At 42.1% G+C, this 26,067-nt stretch overlaps 1 protein-coding gene across 3 annotated transcripts in view; it reads left to right on the plus strand.

Annotated features, from left to right (window-relative positions):
- The window catches only part of LIMD1 (LIM domain containing 1), a 52,935-nt gene that overhangs the window by 24,862 nt on the left and 2,006 nt on the right, over positions 1-26,067 (plus strand). For 2 of the 3 annotated variants that reach the window (XM_081164572.1, XM_081164573.1), the window contains 6 exons: positions 3,817-3,918; positions 18,260-18,327; positions 20,462-20,524; positions 21,495-21,625; positions 22,686-22,737; positions 24,626-24,694. In XM_081164572.1, the coding sequence (XP_081020698.1) occupies positions 3,817-3,918; positions 18,260-18,327; positions 20,462-20,524; positions 21,495-21,625; positions 22,686-22,737; positions 24,626-24,694 (485 nt within the window). Of the gene's footprint in view, positions 1-3,816; positions 3,919-18,259; positions 18,328-20,461; positions 20,525-21,494; positions 21,626-22,685; positions 22,738-24,625; positions 24,729-26,067 lie in introns of those variants that run through there. The other variant, XM_081164574.1, reaches the window with a different exon arrangement.

The raw sequence follows: 26,067 nt of genomic DNA on the forward strand, positions 1-26,067 counted from the left end.
TGTCCATTTTTGGGTGGAAGGAAAATAAAGCGAATGCGCTGTCTTGTGACAACATCTTCTGCAGTCACAAGATGCAAAAGGCTCTTGCCGTTCAGCTCAACACATCATATGAATGCCGGGCCTGTGTCCTTTTAGTAAACGGCCCTGAGAATCGGGCCCACCCTAATTCTCTGCATTGCCACCAGCAGAAAACATCTGTTCTTCGATCTGGAAATTACTGCAGGAAACCAATCTGGCATGGGATACTGAGTCATATTGAAACTTCATTTCAAGAAATAGTCTGGGAAAGGGAAGAGCTGTGGACTTGGTACTCTTCCCAGTAGCTGATTTATTGAGAAATATCCAGTGCTGGAGAGAAGTAAATCACGATTTAAATTAGCTGTCTCTCTAGAGGAATCTTATTGCCACTCCCCAGATTATGATTTCAAGTCTTGGGATGTTCTCCCAAGTCACTTGTGAGAAACAGATGAGTAAACAGAGGAGTCCCTAGGTTTTCTTTGATACCCACATTTGCCTTCCGATAAGTCATTATGCATTTGGAAAAGTACTTGCAATAAAAAATTTAAAAAACCTTGGAAGCAGCTCTTATTTTGTTCTATTGTTTTGATGAATCAACATGTGCATGATAAAAATCTTGAGTTTTTCATATATTACATAGCAACACACTCATTGGAAACCACAGCCAATCCTTGCTCTCTGATGAGTGTGTCCTGTAATGATGCACATGTTTCCAAAAACCTGTTCCTCATATCCACACTTCACAGGTTTTTTTAAAAAATATGCCAAGCCCCATCCAGGTAACTCTAGCAATATTGCTGTTGTTAGGACAACTCCACGCATCTGCTCCTCCGCCCACTAACCATCATAATCCGTGAGTTTCTTCCTTCCTTTAGTGACCTTGTTGTGCCATTATGTGTGCTCTTTGTTGCTGCCTATACAGTCATATCTTGGTTGCCGAATGGCTTAGTTGATGAACAAATCGACTCCCGAACACCCTAAACCTGGAAGTGAGTGTTCCGGTTTGCGGATGTTTTTCGGAACCCGAACGTCTGACACGGCTTCCGCTTGAGTGCAAGAAGCTCCTGCAGCCAATCGGAAGCCGCGCCTTGGTTTTCGAAAGTTTCGAGAGTCGAACGGACTCCCGGAACAAATTAAGTTCAGGAACCAAGGTACCACTGTATTAAATTTTTTTAATTTCCTAAATAGAATTCCATGAGATTAGGTGGGAGCAGCCACCAGCACACAGAGACTAATAGGACTACTTAACATTTCGTTGCTAGGCTCAAGCAGTTAAGTCTAAAAAATTAAGAAGGCATGTTAAACATTTTAAAGTGCACGTTCTTAAGTATTCTGCTAAAATGATCTTTGCCAAATGCTTGCCCAGATAAACATCTGAGTGAGCAAGCAGATGCAACACAAATAAATCGTTGGTTGGGTCTGTATGTGCCTTAAAGGTTTAATACTAGCTGCCGGTGTGGGAAGAGGGATTGGGGGAATCTGTTGAAGGGAGAAGAGTGCTTAACCCCATCCCCTATTCCAATAATAATAATAATAATAATAATAATAATAATAATAATAATAATAATAATAATAATAATAATAATTTATTTATACTCCGCCCATCTGGCTGGGTTTCCTCAGCCACTCTGGGCAGTTTCCAGCAAAATATTAAAATACAACAATTCGTCAAATATTAAAAGCTTCCCTAAACAGGGCTGCCTTCAGATGTCTTCTAAAAGTCAGATAGTTGTTTATTTCCTTCACATCTGATGGGAGGGCGTTCCACAGGGCAGTCGCTACTACCGAGAAGGCCCTCTGCCTGGTTCCCTGTAACCTCCCTTCTTTCAGGGAGGGAACCACCAGAAGGCCCTTGGAGCTGAATGATGGAGGTGGAGACGCTTCTTCAGGTATACTGGGCTGAGGCTATTTGCTGCTGTTTTCTCCATGAGACAAGAAAATTCAAATACCCATCTGTTATTGTTTTAAGAAGGCCAGATCCTATCACAAAGATCGTAATGTCATAACTATTCTTTATATATGTAAAATAGCATTCCTGTTGAGATATGACAGGCGCCCATCATTTGTGCTTTGTGGAAACAGTTGAAGTCCTATTTCCCAGTTGGATGAATGGGTCTCCGCCATTTTGATTTGGTTTGTTCAACATATCTGCTGGTTTTTGTGTTGTCTTGAACTGTTTTTAGCTATTTTTTACTGAACATTACCTTGTGATGCTTGCATGGAAGTGATGAATGATGATGACGACTATAAATACGTACATAGCCTTAGAAGCAAAAGACAGTACTTTTATTCAGGGCAAAATACTGCTGGTGCTATTAAGAGGGGAAAGGATTGTAGCACCTTTCACAGACTTAATTCAAAGACCATACTTTCACAACCCCTCCTTCCTCTACACCTTTTAGCTGTAGAATATTCATTATAAACTGAGGAGGCAAGTTTTGTAGGGTGTTAAAAAAAAAAGGTGTTGAATGCAAACCTTTTTTAAAAAATCACACGGCACCTGCAGAGGATCTTTGATCAAGAGTAGCAAATTAACATAGGGTTCTTTCTTATTATTATTGTGCAACACCACGGATTCCCACGGTTTTTGCAAAAGAGATTTGAAAGCTGTTCCCACAACTGCTTCACCTCTCCACACTGCTGACAAAGCAAACCTCTACAAAGCATCTTAACTGCTTACGTTGTTTTGCCCGTAGGTACACAAGCATCTCAACCAGTACTGTTAATTGGAAACTCCGTAGAAGAGCCATTTCTGCCTTTGACTATATTCTCTCCGCCTTACTCCTGCTGACTTAGTGTTTTGATGTCACAGACGCCCTAGTCTGTCGATTTGGGCCTACCAGTCTGATGTCAGAGCAGTTAGCTTTGACCAGAAGAGCAATTTGACAGGGCCTTTTGAAACTAGTAACTTCTGAATTTTGAGGTCTGTGATCAAGCTACATTAAAATTAAAGCCCTAGAATGCCATGGTTTTTCAAAATATGCCCTTCTGGTTCTATTTGTTTTGGAGCTTCCAGGTCAGTGTTTCCCATACTTGGGTTTCCAGCTGTTTTTCTGACTACAATTCCCATCATCCCTGACCACTGGTCTTGCTAGCTAGGGATGATGGGATTTGTAGTCCAAAAACAGCTGGAGACCCAAGTTTGGGAAAACACTGTTCCAGATGGAAATGGGTAAGAACATACCATATGTATTTCTGAAAGCAAAAACCAGAATACAGAAACTATCTGTCAGTCTGTCATCTATCTACCCGTCTATCTATCTATTTTTATTGAATTTATATACCATCCTATACCCACAGGGTATATGAAACGCTTCCTAATGTGGCCTTGAAATGAGGATAAACATGTGATTTTGAAGGAAGAAAAATCCCCTTATAGTTGAGCCACTTTGTTCTTTTGGCAATTGGCAAAAAGAAAAAAAAAGGGTGCAACTTTCTACTTGTTCACATCAAACTACCTAAGACAGTAATTTTAAAAAATAAATCTGTGAGCACTACTAGGGTAAACAGATTATATAAATGAACAGAATGTGCTTCAGATAAGTGAAACAATTTTACCTCCTAAAAGTATGTTTGCTTGTTCCCAGCTATCTGCCTTTATAAATAAACTAGTACATTGAACACCCTTATGCTTTTTATGTTTGGAACTATGTTTTTCCACCAGCTTGGTTTCTAAACCAAACCATAATATACACCTGCCTCTCGTGGGTGTACTCTATTTCTCCCATGCTTGGATTGCTACTTAAGTGTTGTGGAGTCTTCATCTGACCTGCCTTGGTGTGTTTGTGTCTTCTTTAGGAACCTGCGTGAAGTGCAACAAAGGTGTATATGGCGCAAACCAAGCTTGCCAGGCAATGGGGAATCTCTACCACGACGGATGCTTTACCTGTGGGGCATGTAGTAAGTATCTGTTATATCAAGGAAAAGCTTCTCTGTTTACAGGCGAGACAAGATTTGCAGAAAACGTGTGCCTTGCGGTGAAAAAAATGAGCACAAACCTGAGGTCAGAGGTCAGCAAAGTCAGGTATCTGCTGATCTCCAAAACTTAGCAGAGGCTCCTAAAATGCTGCCTTAACTCTTCATCATTTTTTTCTTCCACATGTGCACTTCTGCAGATACGCAGGAGTGGGGAGACCTAGGCCCTCAGCACTTTTGCATTCCTGGCACAATCTCTGCCTCCTTTTAATTAGGAAGGGATTTTTAATTGCATGGTGAACTCCTGGAATATCTATCCAGTCTTCCCACATCTTTGTCTCTTCTTTTTGATTATGACAGCCAACTTCTTCAGTCATATTCTCCCCAGTTTTGGGGCCAGAGCCCAATACATTGTTGACCATCTTCAGCAGCTGGACTGAGGAAAATACTCAGCCAGTGGGCTGAAAAATCAGGTGAACAACCTCCTTCTCATACTGGTAGATGGGACTCCAATCAGGAATTGGGAAATAAGCTTCTCTGATGTTAGATTGGTGGTTAGATTTTCTCTTCCCCTGCCTCCCATTTCATAGATGGAAGAGTAACGGTTTTACAGGGAGTTAGTAAGTGTTTGGAGTCCTATAATAATAGGTTTATGGTTCTGCTGGAAATAGAGAGCGTTCCACTCTCATGGTCTCTGTCTCTTTCCATTGAGACAACTATTTTAGTCATACCTGTTTATATTAGTGTGTATTCAGTGGCAGTCAAGGCCACCTGGCTCTTTAGTATATATACTTAGGACCTTGTACCTCACTTCCCAAAATAGGGGTTCCATTCTTTCTTGTACTCGTAGTTACGATAAATGCTTCACTCTTTCCGGGAATGCGTTTTATATAAATCTCTAAATTTACTCGTGCCTTGCAGGCTTATATAAGCATCTCTTCAATAATAGTTGAAACACAAGCTCTTGTCATCTTACACCGGTTTTGAAGGCTTAGCACACAGGCTTTTCAGACTTCTACTTTCAGGGAACCTTTTCATAGCAACTTGTCTACTGGAGAACCTCTGAAACTTGCAAAGGGTTCCAGTGTGAGATGTGGGGAGTCGGCTGGGTGTGTTGAACTTGACACCTCATGCAAACCGAATGTGTGCCAAAGAATACACCTCATGGCTGGCATTTTGGAGGGGAAGGATGTAGCTCAGAGGTAGAGAATCAGATTTGCAAACCAGAAGCTTCAGGTTCAATCCCTGTGTCAGGCAGCAGTGGATCCAACCCCCATGGCAGGTCCCCAGGAACAGATAAGACAAGGAAAAGTACCAACTGCTTTTTATTCAATATTCACAGAGAGAGGCTTGGGAATGCAACCTCTTGGAATAATGGTGTTGTCCTGAGTGAGTCTCCACCATCTCCCTCTCCTTCATGTGTCATCACTACGGGTGCTGAGAAATGCCTTCTGCCTTTGAGCTCTTTGCTCTCCTACTTTCAATGCTCGCCAGGTGCTGGGAGAGGGGGGTCTGGAATGCTTTCTAAAGACACTGTGTCCATCAGCTGTCCGCCCTCTGGTGCTTCTTCTTCCTCCTCTCCCATTATTTCCCAGCTTTCCCCCTCATCTGCCTCTGAGCTGTGATCTCCCTCAAACCCCTGTTGTAATTCTGAACTGTCGTCTTCTTCTCTGGAAGGGTCAGGCTGGGGAGGCGGTCTCCACCATTCCTCCTCTGCCTGGTCCCTGACATCCTGGCGTCTCCAGCTACGGCTAGGAGAGACCCCTCCCTCAAACCTTGGAGAGCTGCTAGGCAGTATAGACCAGATGTGGAGAACCTTTGGCCTGCCATAGGTTGCTGAACTACAAATCCCATAATCCCTAACTGTTGGCCAGGTCCTTTGGGGCTAATGGGAATTGTAGTTCAGCAACATTTGGAGAGCTCAAAGGTCACACCTGGTGTAGACAGTACTAAGCTAGATGGATATGACTCCATATCAGCTTCCCATGTTCCTATGAACACCACTACTGGTGGACAAGCTGTCTTTCCAAGGGGCTTGTCTGCTTAGTGACCTTCTCCTTTGGGAAACTGCCATGTCCCAGGCCAGACGACTTGCCCAGTGGATCCAAGTTACAAGAAAGGAGATTCTGACTAAACATCAGGAAGAACTTTCTGCATGACAGTGGAGCACGTTGGCATGAATGACGTTATCTGATACCATAGATTCCCTTTTAAACCTAAACTGCTCCCATGTCCTCATCTTGATTAAAAATATTTAAATAAGCGGGCTTAGCTGCCCAGAGCTACAAATGTTCTAAATTCTACACTATAAATAGGTTGTACCCTTGGAAGTAAACCCCATTTATTTCAGTCGCACTTGCTTGCAAAAAAAGTATGCTTAGGTTTGGTATTTATATGGGGATTTGTATTTTGGCATTGAGGATAAATGCACTGCATATATAATTAGTATTATTCCGTATCAGATGAATGTCAGAGTTAACCCTCTCTATGTGAATGGGACTCTGCCATATTTTGCTAGCCATTACAAGGCTGTTGCCCTCAGTAAAAATGCAAATGATAGATCTGCGACCTTAAAATGCCCAAGAAGTCAAAAATCAAATTGGAGCTCTCAGGCATATTTACATGGGTTTATTGTGAAGGACACCTGTCCTTCCTACTTCATATGTTTTCTACAGAAGATTGCATTCTACAGAATGCAGCTAACTCAGTTGCCACATAAACTTGTGTCGCCATCCTGTATACAGGAAGTAGTTTTGTATTCTCTCTTGGACAGGCTTTTATAACTTGAGGGCTGGTTTAGGAGGCAAGAGCTATGGCTGAGGACTCCAGTACTTGGGTTTGCTTCAGGAATTGCTCATGAGACTGGCTGTAACACACGACGCCTCGTCGGCTTTCCTCTGACGCAAACCCTTTGCACAAGAGAAATGAGGTCACATCCCTTTTTGCATGTGGCTGCAGAAGCAGTTTTTGCAGATCAGCAGCTTGGACATGTGGCTTGCTGAAGAATCAGTAAAATCGCTCTTCTGGATACAGGCCATAATTCATAAGACAGGCACACTTTACTGCGTCACAGAAATAAGCACTGAAAACCATGTAGTGTAGGGACTTCCGGTCGGTGCCAGCGCTTAATGGCGGTCCTGCCTCCGAGCTCCGGAGAAGGACTGCTTCGCAAGTTCGGGTCTTACCCGCTACGGCGAGCGGGGGACCCCTAAAATCTCAGGCGCTGAAGCCTGAGAACAAGGAGACTCGGTGGGCACCTTTGCGCCCCCCGGTACCGTGAAAGAGCCTTTTTAAAGGCTACGGATCGACATCGGGAGTGAGCGCGGTGCTGAGAGTCGCTACCCAGCCTGCGAAGTGAAGCCGCGTCGCCATAAGCGGAGAGCGCCGATTTCTTCCTGAAAGAAAATCTGGACGGAATTCCCGTGAGTAGGATTTGAAAAACAATTGGGACCCTTTAAACCTTGAAAATTGAGCTAAAAGCGGGGGACTAAATCAAGGAAGTCTGCCTCCCCCCGACTGCATGAAAGTGAAAGCAACGGAACTTTAAACTTGCATCTGCTGAAACCCGCTCTTTAATTAATCAAACCGGACACTGAGACTTTAGATCTCCCCTCTAGCTAGCAGGGCAGAGGGGAGGTGAATGAGACTTTAAAAACTGCATGATTTACCTGAAGTAAAAATCCTCTGCTGTCTCATCTATTGAAAGTACGAAACGGTCTGCCTTCTCAGAACAATAGGTCACTGAACTGACTTTTGCCTGCAAAGTGATACTGTGATACAAAGTTCACATAGTGACTGGCTACAGTATATTACAAGGAGAAACAGCATAAACTGGGAAACTGTGGCAATTTGCAGCTATAAGCTTTTAGCAACATTGACTTTGAATGTGTTAATCTCTCTTTTTTATATCTTTGGACATTCTCCTTTGTTCTTGTACTTGGACACTTTATTTTATGGCCATTTTGATTTGCTCCCCCTAGAGGGTAAAGTAAAGCTCGGCACGGCCTAGGACAGTGGAATTTTCCAACAGGAAACAGCTCCCGTGGGAAGTGACCTTGACATGAGTGGCGCACAAGAAGAGATTGTCACAAGAGCCAAAATTAGGCAACAACAACAACAGCTGCAACAGCAACAGACAAAGAAAAGAGGCTCAATTTCAGCTGCAACTCCAGGACCAGCAGGAACAACAGAACAAGAAAAAGGAGCAGCTGCCTCTATGGAAGCTGTGACAGACGCTCTGCTCAAGATAAATCAAACTCTGGAGTCTTTGACAAAACAGACTTCAGAAAATACACAAAAATTAACAGAAATATCAGCAAGACTAAACCAGAACACAGAATCTATAAATAAATTGGTGGAGGAAAACGCTACTACACGTCAAATTGCCGAAGATGCCAAAGCTGTTGCTGGAGAGACGCAAGAGAAATTAGAGCCGATTGCCAAGAAGGTTTATGAGCATGACGCAACTTTGGCCTTGTGGGAGTTACAGAGAAAAGAGAGAAATTTGAAATTAAGATCGATCCCGGAGAACGAGAGAGACAATCTTGCGGAATACCTGACACGGGAGTTTGTGGACTGCTGGGATCTGGAGGAAGACGAATTTAAAATTACAACAGCTTTTAGACTGGGTAAAAAACAGGACAGAAAGACCCCGAGAGACTGCCTGATTACATTTAGATCCAAGGAGGAAAGAGACAAAATATTAGGACTACATTTTGAAAAGGCCCTGCAAATTGGCAACTCAACTGTACAGATCTTTAAAGACATCCCAAAATACATTTTGGATTTAAGAAACTTCTACAAGGACCTGGCTCTTTTGTTAAAGAAAAATTCCATCCGCTTTAGGTGGGAATTTCCACAAGGACTGTCATTTGACTACAAGGCAAAAAAGGTGAAAATAAAGACAATTCAAGATAAAGACAAATTTTTGGCAAGAAATCAGGAGGACTTGCAGAAGGGGACTGTGGACGTACTGGCAGAACAGAGGAGAGCACTAGATATCCTGAATCTCTCGATTGGACAAAAACCACCACCATCAGAAGAAGAGCAACAACTTGGAGCTGTTGGAGGAGCCTTAAGAAAATAACAAGATGGCTCTGCAATTCCTTAGTTGGAATTGTAATGGGCTCAATGGGCCTTTGAAGAGAAGACAAGTATTTCATATATTGAATAGAGAACAGCTGGATTTGATATGTCTACAAGAAACTCATATAACTAGAGCCCACAGGAGACTACTTACAAATAAAAGGCTAGGACAAGAATTTGTTTCATCAGACAAAGTGAAGAAAAGAGGAGTTGTAATATATGTGAAAGAAAAATGGGCTCCAAAAATGATATTTAAAGATGAACAAGGGAGATATTTGGCAGTGGAGATACAAGTACAAGGAGAAAAACTCTTAGTTGTTGGAATTTATGCACCAAATGAAGGCAAATCTGACTTCTTTAAGAGACTTCATGAAACCTTGACGGACTATCTGGACTACAATATGATAATTATGGGAGACATGAATGGCGTGGTCTCCACTAATATGGATAAGGCACAAAGACTAACAATCAGTAAGGAAGGGAGACTTCCTAAGACTTTCTTTGAAATGACTGAAAACATGGACTTGATAGATATATGGAGAACAAGGAACCCTCTGGAGAGAGAGGGAACCTTTTTCTCCCAAGCAATGTTGACCTGGACCAGAATTGATCAAATTTGGATTACTAGTGGCATGGCCCCAAAGATTAAGAAGGTAGAAATCTGCCCAAAAACTTGCTCCGACCATAACGCCGTGAAGATGGAAATGAAACTTACAACAACTGGTCAATTTAGATGGAGAATGAATGACGCCCTCTTTCGAGACAAGGAGATACTTATGAAGGCCCAAAAAACCTTAAAAGACTATTTTGAAATAAATTTGAGGGCTGACGTCGAGAAAAGAGTGATCTGGGACGCAAGCAAAGCGGTGATGCGAGGCTTCTTGATTCAACAAAACTCAATAAAGAGGAAAAAACAAAATGAGAAAAAAGAAAAGATTTTGGAAAGGATAAAAGAAGGAGAGAAAAAATTAAGAGTAAAACCAAAGTCCCAGGAGATTTTAAGAGAGATCAAGTTATATCAATCACAATACATGGAATTGATGAACCTGGAGATTGAATGGAAGATAAAGCAGATGAAGCAAAAGACATTTGAATCAGCAAATAAATGTGGCAAACTTCTGGCCTGGCAACTGAAGAAAAGGCAGAAACTAAATACAGTTACAAGCCTAGAAGTGGATGGAAAGAATATATCTAAACCTAATGAAATTAGAAATTGCTTCCTGAGTTATTTTAAAAAACTTTATACTCAAGGCCCGCAAAATGAAGAAGATATAGATAAATTCCTTGATAAATATGGATTACAAAAAATCTCTCATCAAAATAAGATGGATTTGAACCAGAGAATAACAGAACAAGAGATAGAGGCTGCCATTCAGAATATGCAACTGGGTAAATCTCCAGGACCAGATGGATTGACTTCAAGATACTACAAATCGCTGAAGGAATGGCTGATTCAACCACTAAAAGAAGTCTGTAATGAGATCCTTGAGGGAAAAAAGACACCTGAATCGTGGAAAGAAGCATATATTTCACTCATACCAAAGACAGAGACTGAAAAGACTCAACTGAAGAACTACCGCCCAATATCACTACTTAATGTGGATTACAAAATTTTTGCAGACATTTTGGCAAAAAGATTTAAAAAAGTGTTGATGGAGAAGATTCATAGGGACCAAGCAGGCTTTCTCCCTAAAAGACACCTAGCAGACAATGTAAGGAATGTGATAGACATTTTGGAAAAGCTAGAGGTGAACATAAACACTAAAGCAGTATTGATCTTTGTGGACGCGGAGAAAGCCTTTGACAATATTTCTTGGAGCTTTATGATAAAGAATCTCCATGGGATGGGGGTAGGTCAAGGTTTTGAGCATGGTATGGCTGCAATATACTCTGAACAAAAAGCTAAATTGATTGTAAATAATGTAGTGACAGAGGAACTTAAGATAGAAAAAGGAACACGACAGGGGTGTCCAATTTCCCCATTACTTTTTATCTCAGTTCTGGAGGTGTTGCTGAATATGATAAGGGAAGACCAGCAGGTTAAGGGAGTGCAGGTCGGAGCTAAACATTACAAGCTAAGAGCGTTTGCAGATGACCTAGTATTGACTTTGCAAGAGCCAAACACTAGTACGAAAAAGGTTTTAGAAATAATACAACAGTTTGGCCAGGTAGCTGGATTTAAGCTGAATAAACAAAAAACCAAAGTCTTAGGAAAAAATTTAACAGAGACAGAAAAGGAGAAGTTTCAAGAGGAGACAGGGTTGACACTGGTCAAGAAGGTGAAATACCTAGGGGTTTATTTGACATCTAAAAATGTGAATTTGTATAAAGATAACTACGAAAAATGTTGGTCGGAAATCAAAAAAGATCTAGAAATATGGTCAAATTTGAAATTGTCAATGTTAGGCCGAATTGCTGTGATTAAAATGAATGTATTGCCTAGAATGTTATTTTTGTTCCAGACCTTGCAGATTCTGGATAAGATGGAATGTTTTAAGAGGTGGCAGAAAGATATTTCGAAGTTTGTCTGGCAGGGCAAAAAGCCCAGAATTAAATTTAAAATATTGACAGATGCTAAAGAAAGAGGGGGTTTTGCCCTGCCGGACTTGAAATTGTATTATGAGGCAGCAGCATTTTGCTGGCTGAAAGAATGGATGCTCCTCGAAAACACAGACATCTTAGATCTGGAAGGTTTTAACAATGCTTTTGGTTGGCATGCATATCTATGGTATGACAAAGTTAATAGTGCCTTTAAGAATCACATTGTTAGAAAAGCATTGTTTAATGTTTGGATAAGATACAAAGATCTGTTGGAAAACAAAACCCCTAGATGGGTCTCACCAGTGGAGGCCAAGGCAGTGAAGAAACTCAATATGGAGGTCGGATGGCCGAAATATTGGGAAATTTTGGAATATGATGGAGATAAGTTGAAATTGCAAAGTTATGAGAAACTGAAGCATAAGGTACAAAATTGGTTTCAATACCATCAAATAGTGGAATTTTTCAAACAGGACAGGAAAATCGGCTTCCAGATGGAAAAATCAAAACTAGAAACTGAATTGTTAGAACCTAGTACTAAGAATTTATCTAGAATGTATAACTTGTTGCTGAAATGGAATACACAGGAGGAAACAGTCAAATCAGCTATGATTAAGTGGGCACAGGATGTTGGTCACAACATCATGTCAGATGACTGGGAATGGTTATGGAACACCGGTATCAAATTTACGGCATGTAATGCCTTAAAGGAAAACATTATGAAAATGGTATACAGGTGGTACATGACCCCAGTCAAGCTGGCAAAAATTTATCATCTGCCCGATAACAAATGTTGGAAATGCAAAGAGACTGAAGGTACCTTCTACCACCTTTGGTGGACATGCCCGAAGATTAAGGCTTTCTGGGAAATGATCTATAATGAAATGAAAAAGGTACTTAAATGTACTTTTTCTAAAAAACCAGAGGCCTTTCTCTTGGGCATTGTCGGCCAATTGGTGTCAAAGAAGGATAGAGCTTTTTTCATGTACGCTACAACAGCAGCAAGAATACTCATCGCAAAGCATTGGAAGACACAAGATCTACCCACTCTGGAAGAATGGCAGATGAAAGTGATGGACTATATGACATTGGCCGAGATGACAGGCAGAATCCGTGACCAAGGAAAAGAGACGGCGGAAGAAGAATGGAGAAAATTCAAAAGTTACCTTAAGGACTATTATAAACTTAATGAATGTTAGAGTGTTTTGGTTCTTAGGAACAAAGGGATACAGTGACATAAGGTTAGAATATAGAGAGGACTAAGATGACGGAGGTTGGAAAGTAACAATTGGGAGTTGCTATAAAATTACGGACATTGGGATGCAGAAAGGGGGGGTATGGGGAAGTCCCAGAAAAGAGGTTTATGAAAATATGTTATGAAATTATACGTGTATGTTTGTTTTCTTAAGTGTTTGTTTGTTTTTTAAAATTTCGTAAAACCAATAAAAATCTTATAAAAAAAAAAAAAAAGAAAACCATGTAGTGTATCGTTTCACATGCCAGAGACCCTTTGATACTTGTTGTCTAGTTTCACACATTTGTTTGGAATGCAGACTCTTCCCAGCGATGTCGTATAAGCCACATAGACCTGACATTTTCGTGTCATATGTTTGAGCTGTCTTGAGCATATTTTGAGCTGTCTTGAACCATGAGGTCATGATAGGAACGATGAGAGCCAAAAAATAAAAATATAAAAAATGCAGAGGAAGTACTTTAAATGCCTGAAAGAAATTAGGAGAGGTAAAAGGCTTAAAAACGAAAAAGACGTTTGACATGCAGGGGAACTGATGTTCCAGATGTTAGGTAAATCATAAAACCCACAATTGGAGCCTGAAGTTTTTCACATCTTGGAAAGGGGTGAGTTATGCCAGCAAATAGAAATGATAGAATTTTGTTCTTTTGGTGTTCTGTCCTTAATAACAGAGGTGAGAATGATTGTTGGGGAAAGGGATAGTACCTTCATCAGAGGAGGGTTGGAGTTTTTTTGTAACATAGTTCTTATTCATTTTCATCTTTAAACAGTTTAACATGGTTGTATTGATGTATCTTTGTTGACATTAGAGCATTATACTTGGCTTCTGATGTAATGCTTATACCTAGGTTCAGGAGAGTTTCCAGGAAAACGTTGGAGAATGTGAGATAAACAACGGACCTGGTTTTCTTTCACTGAACAACCCCCCATATACTTCTGTGGAAAAGTGGATGTAAATGCTTTTAATTAATGAAAAGCCCCTTCACTCCCCCCCCCCTCGATGTCGAGACCCAAAGCCAAAGCTAGATTCACCATAAAACTCTTATCATTCCATGGACCATCACCTGGAATACAGTTGGGATGATTGCCCTGAGAATTAATATTTAAAATACTATTTTCACAGTTTCCATGAACTTCAAACTTTTCCCAAATCCCTGCTCTATGGTTGTGGTTTTTTTGGAAAATGTATTGAGTACCTAGCTAGTTATGTTAAAATCTTCAGAGATCTAACTCAAATGCTGATGAGAGACATGTTCTCTTGTCTGCCTCGTTGGCTTGGGCTTGTTTTGGTTTCTTTTTGAACTAGGGTAATAAGCATGGGCAGAACCAGTACAAAAATAGGAAACGGTCAAAAGTCCAAGGGATTGATGCTGACCACAGGGAGGCTGGCGACTCATTTGCTATTTGCCTGATGTGGGTTCAGGAGCATGTTCAGACCGAATAAAACATCTCCTTTGACGTAAATGAAACTGAGTACCACAGTGTTCAGTGGAGTTAGGTTCTTTTTGGTAATCTGAATTTTATATTACAGAGGTCCAAAGTCCAAAATTCATTTTGATTATATGGGCCCTGCTGTCCACTGGATAATAAAGAGAGGGGGCATCTAGAAGATAAAAACATGCTACTGTTAAGTCTTAAGTATGAGGGAATGAGAACTGTTGCTTAAATGGATCAGCCACGCACAAGCGACAGGCATCAAATCTTTAATTACAAACTGCAAAGGGAAAACGTGTCCTGTAATTACAGTCAGTAAAAAAGGACAGTAGAAATACCAACGTGGTTATTTCGTTCATGAACTTTGGCTGGCAGTGAAATGGATGAGTATAGCAGACAGTGGATTTGAAGTATTGCTAGAAACCAAGAGTTCAGGACCCAGCCTCTATGTAGTAGAAATTAGCTGTCTCTGGAGAAGCCCATAAATTAAGCTGTCTGACATTTCTATGAGAGGACATCATAGTAAGCAGAATTTACCCTCAGTGCATGTCTTCAAAGAGGTGTGCAGGTGGTCTGATGCAATAAAGCACAACCTCTGTCTCTTGAGAACCGTATTATGTCTCTCAAGTAAGAGAACGTCTTATATTTCAGAATATCACAGCTTCATAAAAATGAAAAGAGCCTTATTTTAGAATACTGCCGCTCCACACATCACATTGCTTTAGGCTGAAATCCTATAACCACTTACTTGGGAGTAAGCTCTGTTTAACTTAGTGGTGCATATTCTGAGAAGGCTTGCACTGACTTTTTAATTTTATTTTTAACTGTTAATCTGGCAGCTGCGTTGGCTCCAGTCGTCTGCACTTCAATTTTTTAATTTTTACATTCAGACATATTTATGCGAAGACAGCACAGTGAAGCAAAAGATTCTTGGGATTTGGCCCTTATAAAACTGTAGGCACCTTTCGTACGAGATTTGATATTCTGTTAAGCGGTAACAGAACATAATAAACAGTGCAAATTGCATCGTTCTGTCATAGCCACATCGTTGCTGCCAAGTTAAAAGACAGGCACAATGCAGAATTTCTGTTAAGTGACTTGTGTCTGTCACATAAGTGGTAGCTATCCAAGATACGTCCTGTTTTTTCCTAGTGAGAGCTTTCATCGCCCAGAAAAATAATCTGAAGTGGGAGTATTTCATGGGGTTGCAAAGTCCTCCCTTCACGTTCTTTCCCTGCCCTTTTGAAAAGTATTGGCTGTAAAAAGCCAAAAAGCCTTCAGACAGCTGCTTGTTTTGATAATCGCTTGAGCTTTTTAAACCATTGAATTGAGACCCAACTGGCTTGGGTTCCTGAGGCACATTTTCTTTTGTGACTCGCAGGCTAGTCCTTGAGATTTAGACCCAGAGTTTTCAGGGACATCTTGTAAAGTTCCAGTAAAACGTCTTCCCCAAGCGATATAACTGTAGCCCTGCTTTTCCTTATTATCAGTAACAGGAGGGTTGTTTCATATGTTAACCTTTTCGCTGTGTAGAGGGATGGAGAAGTTCTCTGTAAATATGGAATTCAGTGCCCAGAACACATGGGCCTTAGCAGAATATGATCCATACACATTATCAGGGAATAATTTGAGCTATAGTTTCATGAGAGGTGAGCTCCGGAATCAATTATAAAACCAAATAATATGTAAAGTGATAAAATAGCTATGTGCAGGTCCAGTTTGCTTCTGATTGCTCAGTGATTTATTTATTTCAAATATCCCAATAACGGAGATATTCTGGAAGAGCACTGTTAGTTATCCCCCATATTTCAGAGGCCATATTGGCTTCAACCAGAAGTGGGGCATTCATTGCTGTGGAACAATCCTCCAGCAGAGATTCAGCAGGCATCCTGGCTTTTGACTTTCAAGCCTCTCTTGAAATATATATATGCTGACAGGCATATACAGATATTTAAAATGACTCTGGAGTAGGAGTAGCCAGTCGTTTTGATGATCGTTTTGGCTTGCTTTTAAATGTTTTCATGTTGTTGTCCAGTGCTCCAGTGTTTTGCAAGGGGACGGGGTATATAAATACTTATATAAACAAACAAGCATGCATCCTTTCCTTCATTGGTCAGTCAGCATTCCTAGGGTTTCTTACGAAAGGATTTTTTAAAAATTACAAATGTTGCAAAACAAAACCACACAAAAACAACTTGTGATAAAGAATTGAAGCAATAAAAACACACACACAACAGCTTCAAACCATGCAGCTCGAAAAGATGGCAGTGTATAAAAGCTTAGGAAGATATTTTTTAAAAAAATAATAATTTTGCCCAGTACTGAAATGATAGTGAGGTGTTGAGGCGAGTTCTCTGGGGAGCACATTCCCCAAGCAGGATGTTACCTACCTGGTTTGGTACCTACCTTGGGCAGCAATCCTAACCCTGCCCCTGACCAGCACGGTAACCCCTCTGAGTGTGTCCAATGGGGAAGAAGGTACACGTGACAGCAGTGGATCCAGCTCGGGTCCAAAGCATTGTGCCCTGGAGCTCTGCGCTGAGAGAGTCATGCCAGCTTCCTTCTGTGGGACGAGGCTTGGCAGTGACCAGCAGTGATGGGCAGAGGGACAGCTGTGCCCAGTGTAGACCACCCTTTGTCCCTGGGACAAAGGATCTTTGGAGGGTTCCACCTGTTGCATCCTCTGCTTATATATATTCAGATCCATCGCTTCCAAACTCCTTCCTTATTCAGAAGGCTTACTATCAGCGGAGTACTAACACCAGATACAACCTGTACAATTTGGGTCTTGCACTGGGAATATTTAAAATTGGTAAGGTGGACATTTACAGAATCGTTTTATCCCACAAAGACTGAACATCTATTTTTTCCTGCCTTGAAGAGAGGCGCCATCTGGTGTTAATGCGATGAGCTCGGTATAGTGAAATGTTTATCTCCTGCTATCAACACCTCTGTATCCTTTAATGCATTCTCTTTAATTGGCAAATTGTGACCGACATAATTGGTCACGGCCCTTGCTAAAATGGATTGCAAGAATAGTGACGCTCCCAATTTATTTTATTTTTTTAACGAGCTTTTCACATCTTCTAAGATGAGGAGAAAGTTGAGGGTGGGAAGGAAGAATAAGATGGACAGAAGCGTGGGGCTCATGTTACAGGTTAGAGTCGAAAGCCAGCACCAGGTTAAATGGTGCTCTAAAGTAGGATCATAGGGACCCGCCATAGGTGGTGCTGTGGGTTAAACCACAGAGCCTAGGACTTGCCGATCAGAAGGTCAGCGGTTCGAATCCCCGCAACGGGGTGAGCTCCCGTTGCTCGGTCCCTGCTCCTGCCAACCCAGCAGTTCGAAAGCATGTCAAAGTTCAAGTACATAAATAGGTACCGCTCTGGCGGGAAGGTAAACGGCGTTTCCGTGCGCTGCTCTGGTTCGCCAGAAGCGGCTTAGTCATGCTGGCCACATGACCCAGAAGCTGTACGCCAGCCCCCTTGGCCAGTAAAGTGAGATGAGCGCCGCAATCCCAGAGTCGGCCACCGCTGGACCTAATGGTCAGGGGTCCCTTTACCTTTAAAGTAGGATCATAGAATTGTAGAGTTGGAAGGGACCCCGAGGTTCATTTAGTCCAACCCTCTGCACTGCAGGAATATTCAGCTGCCCCATATGGGGATTGAACCTGCAACCTTGGCGTTATCAGTACCACGGTCTTAGCAACTGAGCTATCAGAGCAAATACTTCCCGTGTGCACCTGTGCAGTATAATGACGGCACAGGTCCTAGCTTGGACTTACGCTATAAATTAAAAAGCCCTGAATGGTATATAGCCTTTGCTTCTTCATGCTACAGTTCTGCAATAAGGAACTGTGGATGCACAAAAAAGCACAGGGCAGGATTACGGCATCTGTCCTAGTGTTTAGTTGCATCGAAACTGCATCTTTCTTTCTGGCTTCCATTGGCGGCATTCAGATGTTTTATTTATTGGTCTTTGATCATATTTCCCCCCTCTCCCTTTTTTTCCTTGCAGGTCGGAAGCTGAGAGGAAAAGCCTTTTATTTTGTTAATGGGAAAGTGTTTTGTGAAGAAGACTTCCTGGTGAGTAAGCTGCAGGCTCTTGCATGTTGTTGCTCGTGGAGGGAATGCTAAATGAGGTTGAGGATTGCAGGGTGGAGAACCCACTGGCAATGGGTCAGGTTATGTGTCTGACAAGTTGCTAGAGTGATGGATTTTTAATAATAATAATAATTTATTATTGATACTGCGCCCATCTGGCTGGGTTTCCCCAGCCACTCTGGCGGCTCCTAACAGAATATTAAAAACATAATGAAACATCAAACATTAAAAACTTCCCTAAACAGGGCTGCCTTCAGATGTATTCTAATTGTCAGATAGTTGTTTATTTCCTTGACATCTGATGAGTAAGGCATGAATTAACACCTCTTCTTATCTGTTGTGTCTGATTAAGCACCTTAGTGAAAGCAGAGAGGATCTTAAATGAGGCAATCAGTGCTGATGACTCCCCACCCCCCACCCCACCCCAAAAAGAATTGCAGCATTTTGATTTGTACTTTTCCCTTACTTGTCCTTACGAACTGAAATGCAGGTGCAAGATTCAAGTATGGATTCTAGATTTTTGTTCACACGGTCCTCATGTGCACCTATCTTAGCTGGAAAATAAATAAATGATTTGTAAATCTAGGTGTATTGCAGATATTAATATTGCACAGTTAAAAGCAACTGGATGCATGAAAACCAACTCCTTTTTGGAAATGAAACATTGTTAAGGCCCGTAAAGTTAAAGGGACCCCTGACCGTTAGGTCCAGTCATGGCCGACTCTGGGGTTGCGGTGCTCATCTCGCTTTATTGGCCGAGGGAGCCAGTGTACAGTTTCTGGGTCATGTGGCCAGCATGACTAAGCCGCTTCTGGCAAACCAGAGCAACGCACAGAAACGCCGTTTACCTTCCCGCCAGAGCGGTACCTATTGATCTACTTGCACTTTGACGTGCTTTTGAACTGCTAAGTTGGCAGGAGCTGGGACTGAGCAATGGAAGCTCATATGTTTAATTAAAACTTCACTTGCCAAACTTTCTCCAAATCAAAACCAAAACATCTAATGTTGCATCCAAACAGTTCCGTAAGACATATGCCAGTCCAAAGCATAGGCTCAGCATCTTATAAATTACGAAATATTCCAAACAGAGGTCTGTCTCTCCTTTCAGCATCCATTTTGCCTGGAGCTGTTTTCCTGGAGAGCTTCATTTGCATCCTCACTCTCACTGAGTCTGGGAATAAAAAAATTCCTTCCTGTAGCATGCACACGAAAGCTTATACCAAGAACTAACTTAGTTGGTCTTTAAGGTGCTACAGGAAGGAATTTTTTTATTTGGACTATGGCAGACCAACACGGCTACCCATCTGTAACTGAGTCTGGGAAGAAAGTCTTCAGCAACCACCCTTTTGAGATAACAAACTTGACATTTGATCACTCTCATGTGTTCTAAGGTTAAAACATCAGAGCTACCTGAGAACAACAACAACCCATTAAGGAGCCCAGAGACCAGTTCTTGCTCTTGGCTTCAATGGAATCTTACAGTCAAATCCTTTCACCAATTCCCATTTCAGTGTGAATTAAACTAGTTATACTTAACATAGCGTGCTGTTTATTCATGTTGCTTTTACTACTAATGATTGGGCAATTACTGAGTGGCAGTAATTGGACAGTCATATATTGGCTACATAATATATAATTATGAGATTATGTCTGAGATATAAAGGAGCCTCGTACGTATGAGCTTGTCCACAAGGGTTGTTTATACACCGTGTTATTAAGCTGACGAGTGGTTTACAAGCCAGCCCTAGTGTTCACATATGTTATTTCAGCAATACTTAATCCAACCTACTGAGGCAAATGAGTGTCTGAGGTCAAAGGCCTGCGGATTGCCTAATGTCTTTGTTGCTAAAATGAGTTTAAAACTGGGGACTTTGTTCTCATTGTCTCTTCGTTGCACTAGCATTTGGGAATATGTTTTTTTTTTTAATTGAAGGAAGGAAGCTTTTAAAGAAAGTAATAAAAGCTGTTTTTTTGGGGGGGGGGGAATCATGTGCCCAGAGACATTATAGTGGCTATGCACCCTGGTCAGCTTGCCTTATTCCAGTTAAGAAAGTAGGAAAATGTTGCTCATGCTTTTACTCAAAAGGTTTAAGCATACTTTCTTTTCCCACTACAGTATTCAGGCTTCCAGCAATCAGCTGACAGGTGTTTCATATGTGGCCATTTGATCATGGACATGGTAAGTGACCTTTGTGTGTGGAAAACACGCTATAGAGGGAAAGTCCCCGTAATTTTAGAATGACATCCCAAATGGAAAATATAAGAATGTCGCTGCTGTATGCCATCCACTTCTTATTGTATGAGGAATAAGGAAAATGAGGAAAGCAAACTAAATCCAATTGTGTGCTTTTTGTCTTGTTTATAATTTTTGTGTGTGCATTTTTTAAGGTATGCAGATGCTCACATCCTGTAAAACAAAATATGTGGGAGAGTGCTGATTTCATTTTTTTCTGTAATCTCTTGTGATTGCACATGACTCTTAATGCTTCCACTGTAGCCTCTCTAACAATGGGGAGGGCTTTTGGAATGCAAACTAGGGTTGTCGGCTGATTAACTAAACCCTAGTCAAGGAATCAGGCGGGTTTTAGTCAATCGCTTAACTAAATGGTTCTGCATAAACTTGTATGCCAGCAAAAACAAGCTAAACCCAGGTGCCACATGCAACTTCCATCCTAACTTGAATCAGCAAACAGCTGGTTGCTGTAATCAAGAGCAGCCCTTTGGGGCATAAAAATAAAGACATTTTAAATCTTACCTGAGTTTTCTCACAATAGCTGTTTGGGAATTCTATTCTCTTTTCCTGTGTCTTGATTGAATTCACTCTTGCTGCCTGCTCCCTGTCTTTTCAGACTGGGTGCTGTTTCGCTTGCTTCAAATTCCACCGGAATTACGACGACAGAAATTTGCTCTGTCATTTCTGCCTCTTGCCAGTAATTTCCTACCAAAATTGCTCAAATTAATTACAGGATTCCTGATGTGGTGGCATGGTTGCTGTGAAGCAGAGCACCATTAAGGGAACAATTTACAAGCATCCTTATGTTGTTGTAATCGTTATATATTCCTTACACTCCTTTGCAATTGCTTCTGTATTGCATTTTTTTAAAAACCTGAATGCTCGTTCAGAAGCATTTTCCTGTTTCTTATTGCAGATTTTGCAAGCTCTGGGGAAGTCGTACCATCCTGGCTGCTTTCGCTGTGTGATCTGCAATGAATGTCTGGATGGAGTGCCTTTCACGGTAGACAGCGAGAACAAAATCTACTGTGTCCGAGATTACCACAAGTAAGGGGGAGGGGATCTAAACAGACGTGGCTGTAAGCGAGAGCTGCTGAAATCAGTGTGATTTGCTTGCAAGTAAATATGTGTATTCACAGGAAGGCAGTATTGCTTGCTGATCATGAAGGTGCATCAAGTAATGTAAAAATTCTAGCAACCTATATTCTCATCGGGACGCGGGTGGCGCTGTGGGTTAAACCACAGAGCCTGGGACTTGCCAATCAGAAGGTTGGCGGTTCAAATCCCTGCAACGGGGTGAGCTCCTGTTGCTCGGTCCCAGCTCCTGCCAACCTAGCAGTTTGAAAGCACCTCAAAGTGCAAGTAGATAAATAGGTACTGCTCCGGCGGGAAGGTAAACGGCGTTTCCGTGCGCTGCTCTGGTTCACCAGAAGTGGCTTAGTCATGCTGGCCGCATGACCCGGAAGCTGGACGCCAGCTCTCTCGGTCAATAAAGCGAGATGAGCGCCGCAACCCCAGAGTCGGTCACAACTGGACCTAATGGTCAGGGGTCCCTTTACCTTTACCTATATTCTCATCATCTTCTGCCCTTAGGACAGAGATGAGCAGATTTCAGGATTCTCAGATCTGCTAGAATCCCTAGATCCAGCAACCAGTCAGGTGCAAATGACACGCAGTTAGAATTAAAGAACAGGGTCCAGGAATTGGGTTTGAAAACCAAATCTGCTCCTAGTCGTTTCCCACAAAAGGCCACACCTGGCTAGTTTTCTTCATTTGCGCAGCCTAATTTAGGTGCAACAAGTAGCTTGCTGTTCTCAAAACAATTTGGAGTCGGGAAATCCTTGCCAATCTACTGCAGCAAATCGCTCAAGAGATTCCCAGGAGATTCCAACCTCCCTTTTGCCCCCTTCTGCTCTAGGAGTCCCTCTGCACCAGCCTTTTCCCACGCTCCCATTTTCACTAGAAATGGGAAAACGCGAGGTTGGGACCCCAGTGTGCTTTGGAGAATGTGCAAAGTGTTCAATGCCCTTGAAACAATATTTTTTAATGATTCAAATCTGGGTTCTCTTTCATGTTTGTAACTTGCCTTTTTTTGTTTTTTATAAAGGGTTTTGGCGCCAAAATGTGCTGCCTGTGGTCTTCCTATTCTGCCAAGCGAGGTAAGTGATTTATATTTTTTGCTTCTACCTTTTCTCAGTAATGGGACGCGGGTGGCACTGTGGGTTAAACCACAGAGCCTAGGGCTTGCCGATCAGAAGGTCGGTGGTTTGAATCCCCGCGACGGGGTGAGCTCCCGTTGCTCGGTCCCTGCTTCTGCCCACCTAGCAGTTCGAAAGCACGTCAAAGTGCAAGTAGATAAATAGGTACCGCTCCGGCGGGAAGGTAAACGGCATTTCCGTGCGCTGCTCTGGTTCACCAGAAGCGGCTTTGTCATGCTGGCCACATGACCCGGAAGCTGTCTGCGGACAAATGCCAGCTCCCTCCGCCAATAAAGCAAGATGAGCGCCGCAACCCCAGAGTCGGTCACGACTGGACCTAATGGTCAGGGGTCCCTTTACCTTTCTCAGTAATGCTACAGCCCCCCAGTTATTTGCAGTAGTCTTATTCTAAGCTCTGAGTTGAAGCATGGCTAGACCACCTGCCCTTAGATCACTTAGATCATCTGAAGAACTTCTACTTATGGCACTGCCCCCTGCAGAATAACCTAGGGTGGTGACCTGGAAACTAGCATTTTTCCCCCTTCTCCCTGCTCTGTGGAATGCCCTCCCCTCTGCCATATGTGACACAGCAACCATCTGTTGCTTCAGACATCTTTTGAATACTTACCTTTTTCTTTGGGCTTTCCTTGACCCATAGGATCGGACCCATTTTTAGGGATATGAACCCCCTAAATCTGTTTTATTTGCTTTTTTACTGTTTTCATTAGTTTTAGATTGCTTTTTTAAAAAAAGGGGGTGTTGGGTTTTTATATTGCACAGACCGTGTGCCACTAAAAAAACAAGAAGAACCCGAAGTGCTTTAGAAATGCTTTTAAATAAACAAATCTCTGCGAGTGGAATATTAGCAAGGCCCCCAGTCTTGTGAAAGATAGTTGTGAAGTGCTCCTAACTGGAGTCATAGATTTGACAAAGGCTGCTGTGGCACTTGAAAAACTTAACGGATTCCTTGAGGCATGAGGTTTTATAGATGGATCTCTGTAGACAAGTCTTTAAGGTGCCATTCCTCTGGGAAGGGGACTTTGCCATAGTTAATGGTTTCCATTGGTTTTGATGGAATTTATCTAAATCTTAACTTCTACTGGTTTGGATCCTAAGGATACAATCCAACAAAAGTTTGTGGCACCTAACCCCCACTTAAATAAGTGGAACTGCAGAGCTGAGTTACAATCGTGTAACCGCAATCCTAAGGACACTTGCTAGAGAGTAAGGCACATTTTAACTCAGTGGGACTTGCTTCTGAGTAAACATGCTAAGGATCATCCAGAAAGCTGTGCTGATTTTAGTGAGACTTAGGTTCCCCTAACACATCTTGGATTGCATCCAAAATCCTCATGCCTCCAATTTGGAAAGAAAAATCTTCCTCCAAACCAGAACAAGTTATGCACAGCAATCAAATGTATGTTCAGAGTCTTATGTCACAGAAAAAAACTATTTTACATGGGTGTTCCTTTGCGCAGAACTTTGAATGCACGACTCTCCTCCCCCTTTTTGCTATTTGCTGACCAAAAATATGTGAGCTATGCTTGGGATCGCTGTTCCAAGCAATAACACTTGAGAATGTTTAAATGCTGTGGGGTATCTCCTGTAAAATTTTGTCTTTGCTTAAATCAGTGGGATCAGGATTCGTCTTTTTAGCGTGTAGACATTTGGTTTGTCTCACTTGGGGAGGCTGCCAGGTTTGCATTTGCTTCATCCTTCACTTTGCCCTAAGAAAGTTTCACGTGGCCCAGAGCAAATTCCAGATTAGTTTATTTCAGCCCATCTCTCCTTTTTTATTTTATTTTTTAAAAAAACCTTTTGTCTTTGTTTTGTGCTTTAATGTTCCCAGGGATCCGATGAGACTATACGTGTTGTGTCAATGCACAAGGATTACCATGTGGAATGTTACTGCTGTGAGGTAGGCCTGATGTTCATTACAGACACAATATAAAGTAAATACAAGTAGCAAGTACCGTATTTTTCACACCATAGGGCGCACCGGACCATAGGGCGCACCCAGTTTTTAGGGGGGGGAAATCAAGGAAAAAAATATTTTCCCCCCCAGCCCCAAAGAGCAGCGTACAGGCTGCACACAACCTCTCCCTGCCAGAGGGGTTGCGCGCAGCTATGGAAGAAGGCAAGGCAGCGAGCGGGATGGATCCCGCTCGCTGTTTTGGCTTCCCCTTTAGCCCCGTGCAGCCTCTCCTTGCCGGGAGACACTGCGCAGGGCTAAAGAAGCCATAGCCCCGTGCAGCCTCTCTCTGCCAGAGGGGTTGCGTGCAGCTATGGCACAAGCCTGCATTCGCTCCATAGGACGCACACACATTTCCCCTCAATTTTTGGAGGGGAAAAACTGCGTCCAATAGAGCGAAAAATACGGTATATGTAGTTTTAAGACAGTTGTTTCTTAACTGCTAGAGGATATCCTGCACTGACCATTGGTTTGATGGGAGTTGTAGCGCAACATAATCTGGAGAGCGACCAAATTGGACACCCTTGATCTGAAATAACTCAAAAGCACTAGTTTGTAATTCATTTCCAGATGGGACACCAGTAAATAAGGAAGTGATCCTTCTCCCATGAATAGGATGTACAACGGGCAATTCTTACGTATTTCCACAGTGAATATTTTTTTGCTTCGTATGGGGTTAATGTGGATGTCAGGCCCTTGATTAAACCCCCCAAGAGGCTCTGTTCGTTTTAGCTTGACTAGCTCAAGTCAAGGCATAACGCTGCCGGTGTCATAAAAACAAGAGATTGTCTTCAGTAGTCAGTTTGACATGCCTTTCAATAGGCCACAGAAACCCATGTCTAACCCCAAGCCATGCCAATTGTTAGAATAACACGAAGATTTAAGATGTACCCCCTAGTACATCGCTCCATTTTACTCAGACTTAAGTTGGTCCATGAATTTCAATGGGCCTAATCTGAACAGGACTAATTTAGGATGCAACCTTCTGTAATTTTATCCACGTGTAAAGTCCAAAACTCGCATGTTCATAACCTCCTGAGAGGTTCTCTAGCCTAGGCATCCTTGCGGAGTTTAGAATTAAAAACACACACCTGTTTCAGCATAGGGTAGTTGCGCGGAAGCTCACTTGGAGCGAACTGTTTTAAATCCTCATTCTGTTTTGTTTCACGGGGACAGAATCAAGTTTTCCTCAACTGACAGCTAGGAATTGACTATTAATCTATACTGACACTCTGGGCTGGGGCTGCCGATCATAAACCTTGGAAAGGTCCCGTTTTATGGCTGGTGCATGTCCTGAATAGCAGTTCTGTCCCTTTCGT

The sequence above is a fragment of the Podarcis bocagei genome (assembly GCF_964188305.1).
Source record: "Podarcis bocagei genome assembly, chromosome: 12".
Taxonomy (NCBI): Eukaryota; Metazoa; Chordata; class Lepidosauria; order Squamata; family Lacertidae; genus Podarcis; species Podarcis bocagei.